Here is a 13,043-nt window from a genome sequence, read left to right on the forward strand (position 1 = left end):
TTTCTTTTGTCGTTTTTTCATTTGAGATCTCATGTGGCATAATCATTGAATTTAGTATGCGTCAAAAGGAACATCGAATGTTCGATATCAGGATATAGCTATATACTCGGGGTTGCCTAGAATTCATTTCGAGATATAATTTTTAGTGCTTCCGCGATAATTCTTTCAATATTTAGTATTAATTCCAAACGCTACGAGTGCTGAAATCGAATTCCAACTGGAACCGATAACATTGGAAGCGACGCAAAAACGGCAACGAGGAAAATAGAATCTAGAATTTGAAATTCCAAAATCATGATAGAAACTTACGAAATGTCACCGACGCGTCTATTTTGTCTCAAGTGACATTATTGATACTCGAACTGTTTCTTTAAATACTCTCTCCTTCAAACTCTCTTAACTAACCATCTCTATTTTAAAAAAATTGTATTTTTATAATCTTTTATACTGAGTATGGTAACAAAAATTATTAATAGTATGAGAATATTATTTTTATCCTTGCAAATTTTATAAAATAGTAATGTGTTATATAGGATGAGGTATACAATGTTTTAAAAAAAGATAAAAGAAACGATATTAAAAACAGTAAAAAGTTACGGCTAAGACCGCTGCCCTTGCATTAATCTTCATCGTCACTAATAATTACACGAGACGACCTCTGTTGATTACGTTCTTTTTGCGTCGGTTCTTCCTCGTCGTCGCTAATTATCGTCGTAGCGTGTTTCAGCTCGGTATCCTGAGACGTTAATGGGTCCTCTTCTTCATCGCTATCCAACAGACGACGTTTTTTCATCGTTCCATTTTCCTTTTCTGAACTGTCCGATCGATTTCTTTTCCCTTCATCTAATACAAATATTATTTCCTTTATAATTTTTCCCACTTTCTTCTCCATCTTTTTTATTTACCTTGAATTTTAGAGTCGATGATTTCTAATTCCAATTCGGAATCAGACGAGTCGGAAAGGAATTTTATACGACCGCTAGATTTGCTCTTTTCAATCGTTGTGGTTCCTGAAATTGTTAATAATGAAAATTGTTTTTTACGAGTTTGATGGTACATTTGTAGCCCTCGGAGGGTTTAAACAGTCTCCTCATAGAGGGCACGAAGCTTCCTTCCAGGGGCGTACTGCATAATACATACCGACTGCCTGCAAGCTCGATACTTTTCCTTTCTTTATTTCGATATTGATGTGTTCTGGAGATTTCAAAGGAAGCTTGGAACTCGTTCTTTTTCCTTTGGAGCTGACACTTGCTATAGGATCAGAAGCGCGAGAAGTTGATGGCATTGGTTCTGCTGAAAAATGTATAAAACTTGACCCTAATATACTTCTAAACAAATTGGTAGTAATCTTGCTCACTTATATTAAAAAACAAAAGAAGTATACATTTTGTAAGCCTTTTGCATATTAATTGATTTTAACTTGCATTTCTTATCTTCAGATGTCAAGAAAATTTATTACTATACATATACGCATGAAAGGGTATAGCCGAATAAGGGGGTCAAATGTGCCCTTGAACGAAATGTGACATACGATAGATCCATCGATAGAGCATCAAGAAAAAACGTTCTGTGCCAAATTTTAACCCTCTATCTTGTTTAGAAGGGTAGTTATTGAGAAAATTCGGATTAACGAATTTCTGCCTATTTCCCCTATTTAATCGAGTAGAAAAATTATGAAAAAAATCTGGTGCATTGCGACTATTGAGATACGTGTTTGAGAATTTTTTCCGATTTTTCGATTTCAAATCCTAGGTGTGAAAAATTAAAAACGCAAAAAAACGCAGAAAAATACCGATTTCGTATTGAAGCTTTCGAGACACTAGATTTATATAATTACTGTAAATGCATATTGTCATTGGTTATGTCCCTGAATTTTTTCAGATTTTTTGGCAGGGTGCGCCGTAGTAGCAAAAATGAAAAACCGATTTTTTCGGCGTTTTTCGCGTGAAAAAGCAACTTATACTTTGAATTTTTGTATTCCCTTTAATAGATAACTATATTCTGTGGTTTTAAACATTTCCATGTTGAGTAAAACAGTGTATACAAGAAGAAAAGCAAAAATAAGTCAAGAAAAAAAACGTGCTATGCGCGTTGTATTCAGAAGTATCAGCATTATTTCCAAGAGCTGCGATGGTGCAGTGAGTAAGATGCTTGGCTGCAAAACTGCTGCAAACTTTTTGACGCGCGTTCACGCCCTGCTACGGTACATTTTTTTTTATTATATTAATTTTTTTTTTTTCAATTTCTAACTAAACGACAATGAAAAACTATTAGTTTATTAATATTTAAAAAATATTTTTACCTAAAATATACGCAAAAACAATTATGGAGCAGTTTCTATTCCATCATTTCTCTAGTCGTATATTTGCTTAAATACCCTACTGTTTCATTTTTTCTACGTTAAATGAATGTACGTACTTAGTTTTAAAATCGCATACCTTTAATAACTTTGAATAGTGGAAGAAGATTTCTTCAATAAAAAGAACATTAGCAGTCTTTGCATATAGTTACGGATATCATGATGACAAGATTTATGATATGCAAGGTTTATGAATGTTTACGTCTATTGGCAGTCTAAATTACTTATTTTAGACGAGAAATTGTTCTCTTATTATCCATTTCCGTTACACATGTCCACATTTCAACAAAGGCGAATATATGTACCGTCAAAAATAAGTGCTAGCTGGTCTGTTATATTATACAACTGTTTAGCAATAATGGACGTTTCATTTTCTATTAAATGTTGACGAGAAAAAGCCGCGACTCCGAAATGATATGGTAAAATATCTTTTTCAAACGAGTTCCTAACTGCTTTACAAAAATCGGATACCTGTTGTTCGCGCTCTAACCCAAAAATTGAAGCTATCATACTATTCGAATTTCCAGTACGCAATTTAAATAAAAAGACAACAATAGCCTGTGTCACAGCTCGTTTTTCCGTATTTCTCATGGACTTCATCATTTCTCTAAGTTGAATTAGATTTTCCCAAGTTAATCCCGTGAATATTTTAAGACGTTCTTCTGATAATATAAAATCACCTATTTTATTTTTAATACTAGAATCACTACTAACTGCAAGGTATTCGAGTAAGAGAAATAAGTAATTTAGACTGCCAATAGACGTAAACATTCATAAACCTTGCACATCATAAATCTTGTCATCATAAATCTTGTCATCATGATATCCGTAACTATATGCAAAGACTGCTAATGTTCTTTTTATTGAAGAAATCTTCTTCCACTATTCAAAGTTATTAAAGGTATGCGATTTTAAAACTAAGTACGTATATTCATTTAACGTAGAAAAAATGAAACAGTAGGGTATTTAAGCAAATATACGACTAGAGAAATGATGGAATAGAAACTGCTCCACAATTGTTTTTGCGTATATTTTAGGTAAAAATATTTTTTAAATATTAATAAACTAATAGTTATTCATTGTCGTTTAGTTAGAAATTGAAAATAAAGAATTAATATAATAAAAAAAAATGTACCGTAGCAGGGCGTGAACGCGCGTCAAAAAGTTTGCAGCAGTTTCGCAGCCAATCATCTTACTCACTGCACCATCGCAGCTCTTGGAAATAATGCTGATACTTCTGAATACAACGCGCATAGCACGTTTTTTTTCTTGACTTATTTTTGCTTTTCTTCTTGTATACACTGTTTTACTCAACATGGAAATGTTTAAAACCACAGAATATAGTTATCTATTAAAGGGAATACAAAAATTCAAAGTATAAGTTGCTTTTTCACGCGAAAAACGCCGAAAAAATCGGTTTTTCATTTTTGCTACTACGGCGCACCCTGCCAAAAAATCTGAAAAAATTCAGGGACATAACCAATGACAATATGCATTTACAGTAATTATATAAATCTAGTGTCTCGAAAGCTTCAATACGAAATCGGTATTTTTCTGCGTTTTTTTGCGTTTTTAATTTTTCACACCTAGGATTTGAAATCGAAAAATCGGAAAAAATTCTCAAACACGTATCTCAATAGTCGCAATGCACCAGATTTTTTTCATAATTTTTCTACTCGATTAAATAGGGGAAATAGGCAGAAATTCGTTAATCCGAATTTTCTCAATAACTACCCTTCCAAACAAGATAGAGGGTTAAAATTTGGCACAGAACGTTTTTTCTTGATGCTCTATCGATGGATCTATCGTATGTCACATTTCGTTCAAGGGCACATTTAACCCCCTTATTCGGCTATACCCTTTCAGGGAACCATTTCTGGTCACTCATAATATTTTCGGTTAAGAATTTTTTTCTCATAAGTGCGTAGGATTTCGAGTGTATGTGTATTTATCAAAAATTATTGTAATTGCCCTCTGCAACCAAAAATAATTTTTCCAGAACGATTTGAAATTATTTTTTTCGACGAAAAATTTAGGCATCTACCCCCTGTCGATTTTTCTTAAAAATTCGTTTTTCATTTTTAGTAATTTTGTTTGACGCCCTACAGAAAGGTTGTCTAATACTTTTTGGAGGTGCCTATGAACTCTACTTCAGGAAAAAGTTTTATTGAAATATATTTAGTATTGTAGGAGTTATGGTCGTTTGAATATTGGACCATTTTTATAGGGGTTTTCTCACTGTACGCGGTTAAGGAACAATTTTTCGAATATTCTTGGAATTTCTATATATTCTACACCAAAATACGCGTCGATTGCATTTTGAAACATTAACATCCTTCAATCCGTTTAGGAGTTATGATATTTTATATTATAAACACAAAATGTTTCAAGTGATAACACATTGTAAATGAATTGGAGCAAATTATGTGTAACATAACATTATCTTTAAAGAAGTGTTTCATTCATTCTGAAGTTAAAAGTGGGCTTACAAAAACTGCTTACCTTTTGACGCGAAGTATTTCTTGATGTTTTCTAGGACATCAATATCGTCATCGCTATCATCAGTTTTATCGAGATCAGATTCCAGTTTTTCCGAGGGTGCTTTTGGCTCTAATTACATAAAATACAAAATATGAAAATAATTAAAATTGTGAAGTTCTCCAATTTTCGGATTATTTAAATATATTTGAATTATCATACAAGAGAACATATGTCTCACATAAAAATCTATATAATTAAAAATTACTAATACAACAAAAAATAACTATAAAACATATTCTTCTAAACGATTGCTTCGTTTACATTAAATACACTATTATAAAGTAGCGTTCCATTAATGAATAGAATAGGAAAGTACACAAAAATCGTTGGGTATGGGCGAAATTAGCTGAACTGATTGTGACTCTGCTGAAACAAAATATCAAAATTGACATGGACCGCAAAGGGTTAATAAACGGAACAGTTAGGTATTTCTTGATGTATAGGTGTGCTGTAAAACACTACTCAAACAATAATGGTGCCGTGAATAGAGAAAGTTTGGAAACCACTGAATTAGTTCAACAAATCACGAAGCTGTGATCCCCAAGTGCCAATGGACTGTACGAAGTTGGTCGATTCGATGTCACATAGATGCCAGATTATTGTTAAAGCAGAGTTTATCGACATACGTAATACTACAAATAACATGGGTCTTCTATGCTTTTAAATATTCTGACCGGTTAGCTATATTTCTGAATTTTAATATATATTAGTTATATTAAGTTTTATATTAACTTCTGTTAGGAAATATATGCATGCCAGTGAATTCGTTAAAGGGCACGCGTGAATTGGTTGATCGAATAAGGTTTATATAAATCTGGGATTGTCATTGAGTAGAGTACGTAAAGAAGAAGAAATAATACCTTCAATAATGAAATTCCCTGCCAATGTAGCTTCAATAAGATTGCAGTGCTTCTGAATGGTCGAGGTAAGCATATTAGCCGGTATACGCCAATAAGATTCCTGTTCATCAACCGGAGATGCGAATCCCATAGCTCGAAGAAGCTTTTGAAAGCTGGGTGAATCCATCGCGGCCGACGAATAATCTGTCAGCGGGACTAAGGGAATACCTTCGGAGCTTTCCTCGTCTCGATCGTCCAGGGCATCCTGCAGGGATTCCTTAATCCATTCCAGAGCCTCCTTCATATCTGATTTATTAAAAAAAATTGTCGTTGAATTTTCATATAAATGTTCTCTCGTCAAGTTCACGGACATTAGCCTCAAATAATGACGAACATATTGGAAAAAAGAATCCGGCCTAAAAAAGATTATTCGTAAGCAATAATCGATAATTTCGTGTTTTTTTTTGTACAATGCATCTAATTTTAATATTATCCCTTTCATTATTCAACTACTACCAAAAATTATATTTCTTTGCATTCTTGCGTTAGATGACAAATAATCGATTATGACAAAATTTACACGTTTCGAAAATGTACAAGGACTTTTATTGCAAATTTATACGATAATTTCGTACCTTTACACGCGATGCCTGACTGAATAAATTTGACTTTTAAATATTGAAAACAATTCCAGCTTCTGATACACAAATTCAGTATTACTCAATTTCCGAATAAGTCGAGCAACGATTGTCTGATTAAAAATTGAAATGTTAATTGAAACTATCGACGTCTCTGTGCTTTCTGGTTAGTTCGAACAAACTTGTCGTTTTAAGGTCAGAGAAATAAATGCTTCGATGGTAGAATAAAGCTAAAATTTGCATGTCTCGAACGGAAACTTGTAAATGGCTGTTGCTCGGAGAAGTTACTGAAAGTTACGACCCCTCTTGCGTGAAACCATAGTCTGATAGGTGACAAGCACGTTGGCTCGACACAATAGGGTGGCAAGATCGTTTTTTAACGATGTCTTTTCCAAAATCCACAGGGATAAACCGATGCTTCCCAACGTGGCCCACATTTGTACCGCAGGCAGGAGTCTGACAAGTCATTACTTTATCCACTCGTTTCTTTCTCAAACGATCGTTCTAGCCCCTTCGCCCTCAACAGCCCTCTCTGCTCTCAAAAGACATTTGTCCTCCAGAGGCGCAAAAGAGGAGAGCACAATATTCGAAGTCGCCGGCGAGAATTTTATTCTCATAAATCACTGAAACTACCCCTTGCAAAGCTGACAAAAGAAGGGGCGACACGATGTTACTTACTTTTTTCGATGACATCCCTCAAGAGTCCAGATAATTGTGCATCCGTGTAGACTATCGTTGGCTGTTTCTTCGTGCTTTTCTTCGTTCCCCTGCTCGTTGGTTTATTGGGAGCCTTGCTGTTGCGTCTCGAGGATTTTCCAGCTTCTTCGTCGCTGCTTTCATTCTCGTCTGAATTACTAACAGACTGCGTTTCCCACGACGATTTGCCTTTTTACAAAATACGTGGAAATGGATAGAAACGTTTTTCGATATTACTTTTTTCAATGTTGCGTGTACCTCCAATATTCGCATAGAGATTTAAACGTAATAATAACTTTACTTAAAAATGAAGTATAAATAGAAGTTATTTTACGAACGAGTTTTTATATTCGTTATTCGTGAATAAAATTTTCCCATCTCTGATCGAAGCATTATACTTCCATTTTTGTTCCCAGTTTCGTTGATAAGGTTTCTAAAATTCAATAAACCGCATTCGCTATAGGATTCAAATTTCATAGTAAAAGTATTGTAGTAATGATTTGTGTTGAAATCTAAATTTTGTGGCCGTTTTAGAATCTTTGTACTCGTTGGAGGAAAATAAAGTTACAAATTTAATTGTTATATACTAGTTTAATTGGTCATCTATTATTCGAACGAAGTGTTCCCATATTAAACAACCTGGGGCAAACGAAACACGAGAATTAAAAAAATGAGATCGCCGTAACGTAAACAATACGGATTTACAACGCAAAGAATTGCACAAATTTATGAAGTGATCCGTCACGCGTGCAATATTCAAATCAGCCATAGCGGCATGGGGGATGTACCAGCCGTAACATGTCGCAAAATCGCATTTGGTTTACGACAAGGGAACCTCGAGAAAACGTTATTTCAATACCACGTAAGCCAAGACAAAGCTTTGCTTTTATACTTCATCTCCTAACCTTATATATCTACGATGCGATCTATCGCGACGCATTGAATGCAAATAAGTCGACGGGCGGAGAAAGAGGAGAACAGTAACCATGATAAATATGAAATTTCTAGCAGCGTAATGGAAGACAGGGACGAATCATATTGGCTTCCCAGTAGGAGAATCTACGATTGGAATTCGAGTTTTTCGATATTAAATAATAAAATTTGTATTCTGTGACGACTCCGCGCTGGGCTACTCGCGTTCGTGCACAATATCGAGCTAGAAACGCAAATATTATTGCAATCGTGTTTTCTATATTCATATCGTTCGATATATGGGGTAAATCGCACAAATTGTCCATCCTTGATTGCTTTCGTTGTCAGAGAAACAACAATTTCAATATTTTTTTTATTATTAATAATTTACAACGAATTCTGAAAGTTCTCTCTCGGTTAAATTTCGTTAACGTTTTTCCTAGATAATTCTAAAAATAAAATAAGTACACGTGCGCGCAAGAGGAGAGATGCAGCGAAAACGCTGTTAACCTAATTTCAATTTGCATATGATATCTTAAGAGTTCCATACATCGTTGACCTATCTATGAAAAATAATCAGCGATTTACGGAGTATACAACGTTAATGCTGATCGGGAATTCACGTTCAATTTATTCGTCGATAACGAGCGCGTTTAGCGAAAACAATGACCTACTGAATTATACAGACTTTATTACCCCAATATTAGAATACATTCAATTAATTTCATAACTGTATGTTCTCGGCGAACAAAGAAACAGGAAACAAAGTCTACGTAACCTGATCTCTGACAATATCGACGAAAAGGTTTTTTCCTGGATCATAAAGAACGAGGAGAGGGTCCTACAAGAAGATTCCGTACAAATTGATCTCTTTTCTTTTTCTCGCCCTATCTTCCCATGTTTCTGTCTTCTTTTGCCTCCCCCCTTCTGTTCCTTCTTTCAAAGCGACGTTCACTCTATGCAGTCGCCGGCAATCGTATTAGCAGAAGACTGATCGAATGGGAATAGTCGCAGAATCTGAGGATAGTAAGGAAGACGGATGCGAATGGAATGGGATAGGATTGGCCAGAACAAGGGGCGCCTCGGAGCAGCTCGAAACCAGAGAAAGGGCTGGTAAAAGAGAGAGAGGAATAAAGCGAGGCAAACGGTCATAGATCGAGAACGGGGAGAAAGGGAGAGTAAACACTCACCTTGGTTGCTTTTTCTGGATCGCTTCTTGCGCAGCTCCTTCGGATCCGCAGCCAATCCTAATTCCAAAAGCTTCTCCTTGATCTTTGGCTTCGACCGCTTTATTGTGAGCCCATTGAAGATCAGGTCAACAGGATCTGTTGTATACAACATAAATCGTATCGGCATTAATTCGACGTACAGCGGGACGAAACGTTGATTCAATGCGATCGGGAGTTTTCGCGGAGCGAGTAAAAGGAAGAGAATTAAATCTGAAGGGTGGAATTTAATTTTCTGATAAGGGAATTGAAAATCTTGTAATATAAGTTTATCATTGTTGTGGGATAGAGTAATAGTATTAGATTGTTAAATCCATACCTTCTGGTTATTTAACCCTTCGGATATGGTGGTAGCGTTTAACGTTTTTCAGAAAACAAAAATTTATGTTTCAATATAATGTCGTAATTTCATATTTTCTTATATAAATTTATATTTTTAAATATAGGGTGAGTGAAAACTCGTAGTACAACCAAGTAGAGAGGAATTCTACTCACTCTAGGAATATCACGTTTCAAAATAATCTTGAAACTCTTGCAAAGAAAGTTCAACCAACATGGTAAGTTTCTTTTGTGAGGCTTGTTAAATACAGCTAGAGCGAATATAATTCCCCTCTTATAGTTATGGAAGACGGGATCATCGTACGAAAATGAAGCAAGTTTTACAAGACTTTTGAAAATCCTTCTATCAGAGGGGATATTATTCTTCGTTCGTCTTAACGGATTCCGAATTATTGCTATAGGTAGCAGCCAGCCGTTACCGATGCTCGGAGCTTAATTAAATCTCGAGAATCGTCGGGGGTGCTAATGAATTTTCGAGCGAACATTCATAAAATTCTTCAACTGTTTGAAGACACTGCCAGTTAGCTACGACGCACATTTTTTGCTAAATTATATTGTTTTACTGAGATGTTCATCGCTTATGAGAATTATTTTGCTAAAGTTATTCGGAAATTACCGTCGTCGTTTTTCAGTTGTTCCCAAAACTCCGTCAGCTGAGCGACTTCATTCTCGGACCATTCTTTCGGAAGCCTCTTCTGTATCTCGCTTCGGACAGCCTAGAACAATTTTAGTTGGGTTAATTACCAAATAATATTATCTTCTATAGAGTCCTCACTTATGACTTCCAACGTAAGACAATTTGAATTACAGACTAGAATTATATTTCATGCGGGATGTAGAGAATCTTTATTAATAGGGTACATAACACGTTTGTTTATTGTATGAGCAACCGTTATGGCGGTTCGTCCTAGTTTTGCTAGATAATGATTCCTCTCATTTTCATTAACATTTTATTCATAGTAGTCTGTTTTCAACTGAAAGACCTGGTTTTCAAAGGCAGGAGATATATAGCTTATCATGGTATGTCTAAAAAATTTCTGAACTTAAATTAAAGAAATACACCCCTTGAAACATCCCTAATTCTCAACTATTGAGACGGAAAAAAGAGCGGCGGTAGAAGCCTTTTGAGTGTCTGAAATCGCGACGAATTGCTTTCCTTTCAATTTGGGAAAGAAAATAGTCGGAGGGAGCGAAATTAGGCGAATACAGAGGGTGGCTAAACGTTAAGACGCCTTTTAAGGCCAATAACTCGCGCAAACTGATGGCTTAGGTTTCTGCTCCATCGTGATTTCTCGACAGCCACCAAAAAGGCACTGGATTAAAAGTATAGTTACCAGAAATATTGTTAGCAAATACTTTCTTTTAAATTTTGTAATTTAATATTATTGGAGTTAGAATCAAAGCCGTGGATTACTTATAGAAAATTCACTACTTTCTTAAATTAAAAAAATTCAAGAACGTTTTAACGTTTTGTAAGCAAAAATAAAAAAATTTTTTCATAAAACTCTGTTTTGTCGAACACATAGTCTAAGAGTTATTCAGGGTGGAAAAGTTACGCGATTTGCCCTGAATGTCTATATAGATTCGCGAACAATGCTAATTAGAATTTATGGTACAAACGCAAGGCTTGGAGAGCGTACAACGTCTAATTTCTGATTCTCATTCTATGTTTTCTCGAATGGAAATAAAGGAAAGAATATAAGACGCTCGTTTTCCAATGATTACGTTTCACCCTCGACGAGAATTCCACTCAGCTGTCCTAAATGGCTGTCGCGTAGCGTCGCGCGACTTCACGGACTAAATGAATGTCAAATGAACACCCTGGCGTAGTCTGCCCTCATTCAGTTTAGAGGGACGAAGGGTAGCCACGCATGAAATTATTTAAATGAAACGCTTCCGCGACTAAGCCTCGCTTTCGTGGATTTTGTCGACGAATCAATAATACGTTTCATCCCTTTCCCGTCTACTTTGCTCTTACTCTGGTTCTTGCTGCTCATTTGCGTTAGTCGATGTTTGGTTCACTGTGAAATTATGCTACTGCCCTTTGTGACTCGACAGATTTTAGTTAAGCACAGTCAGATACGATTGGCTTGGAAAAGCAAATATAAACACAGCACGGAAACTTGTTTAATTGTGTAGTAAGCAATAGTTATATTTATTTAACAATATTAAAGTATGCAAATAGTTCACGATTAATCATTTGGTATGCTAATAATATGTATACATTTTAATAATAATATTGTTACCAATATTTGTTGACAATGTAACAGTATTACGTAATACAATGTTATTTAACTGTATTTTCATCTGTTTAAAGTGTATTCATTATATTTTAGAATTTTCCACGAGCAGTTTTTGTTTCAATTTTATTATTCCTAAAATAAATAAAAACTAAATATATAAAATTGTATTTCAATATCACATCCCAGTATAAATACAATTTTATTGCTTTGAGTACATTACATATCTTAATTTTGTCGAGAGAATATAACGAATTCAAGGCTTGGTTAATATTTATCATCAAAATATAACATCAAAGTTAAATTAAACACTTTTATATTTATATTTCAAGATCAAATACAACATTTTCTGGGATTAATTCGGCGCAAAGTAAACTTTGGGGAGACTTTCGACAGGAATTTGTCAGGGAATCAATAATACCTACAGCAATTTAACTGGCTTTTGCTGGGGTGATGCTTCAGTCAGTCTCTTCACTGCTAATATTTGTGTATTCAAGAAATGTACAAGGTAACTAATTATAAAAACAATAGAAAACTCAAAGAAATCAGTTGACAATCTCTTCCACTCTAAAAGTTAAACATTATAATAAATTGTAGAATAGTATTATTACTCAATTTTTCACATTGTTGAATCACCCATTCAAGAATCAATTATTTCAAAGGATAAGGGGATAATTTAATTTCATAAATAAATAAAATATTTACTATCACTGTAAAATTGTTGTGTTTAAAACACAGAAAAATATAATCGAACAAATAGACTTTTGATTCGCGAATCTATGCAAATAACGCTGTAAAAAGGTTAGAAAATAAATTGATTAAATTGAAATCATCGTCGGTAATCGTTCAATGGCAGAAGCGGTTCGTTGCTTCGGAACGCGATAAAATAGATCAAAGGAAGAACGAAAATATAAAACGATCGGACGTAATCGAAATTCAGCACAAAGTTTGATTGCTCTATGAAAACAAGTAATTAGGATAGTTAGTCTTCGACGTTTCCACTTTTCGTCAGGCTACACATCACACTTGGAGGAAATTCGCTCACGAAATTCCCAAAGGGTAACTGCACAGAGATCCGAGCGTAAGAATCCGTCAAGGAATCAATAACAGCCTGAACAGCCGAGTTCGCCCCTATTCGAATCAGTGGTATGGGAGCAATCAGCTCCCTTTCCTGGCGGCGCAGCGGGTGCACACCTATGATTAATCGTCAATTTCGAAGTGGGGTAATACCGTTTTAACGGTAGTCAGATATA

General features: G+C 35.0%; 2 protein-coding genes across 2 annotated transcripts in view; both read right to left on the reverse strand.

The window, feature by feature from the left end:
* Positions 1-619: 619 nt before the first annotated feature.
* LOC122396121 lies at positions 620-1,285 on the reverse strand. Its single transcript, XM_043394254.1, has 3 exons — positions 1,141-1,285; positions 906-1,010; positions 620-843 (listed from the first exon to the last, which is right to left on the reverse strand). Exons 1-3 carry the CDS (start codon positions 1,283-1,285, stop codon positions 620-622), a joined length of 474 nt encoding a protein of 157 aa, XP_043250189.1.
* Positions 1,286-7,206: 5,921 nt separating this feature from the next.
* The window catches only part of LOC122396127 (protein timeless homolog), a gene marked incomplete at its 3' end in the record, with an annotated part of 235,812 nt that continues 229,975 nt past the window's right edge, over positions 7,207-13,043 (reverse strand). The window contains exons 20-22 of the mRNA XM_043394268.1: positions 10,158-10,266; positions 9,176-9,319; positions 7,207-7,262 (exon numbers count right to left, since the gene is read on the reverse strand). Of these exons, the coding sequence (XP_043250203.1) occupies positions 7,207-7,262; positions 9,176-9,319; positions 10,158-10,266 (309 nt within the window). The remainder of the gene's footprint in view (positions 7,263-9,175; positions 9,320-10,157; positions 10,267-13,043) is intronic.

Source organism: Colletes gigas, unplaced genomic scaffold (assembly GCF_013123115.1).
Source record: "Colletes gigas isolate AHSC1104 unplaced genomic scaffold, ASM1312311v1 Colletes_gigas_Sc00001, whole genome shotgun sequence".
Classification (NCBI taxonomy): Eukaryota; Metazoa; Arthropoda; class Insecta; order Hymenoptera; family Colletidae; genus Colletes; species Colletes gigas.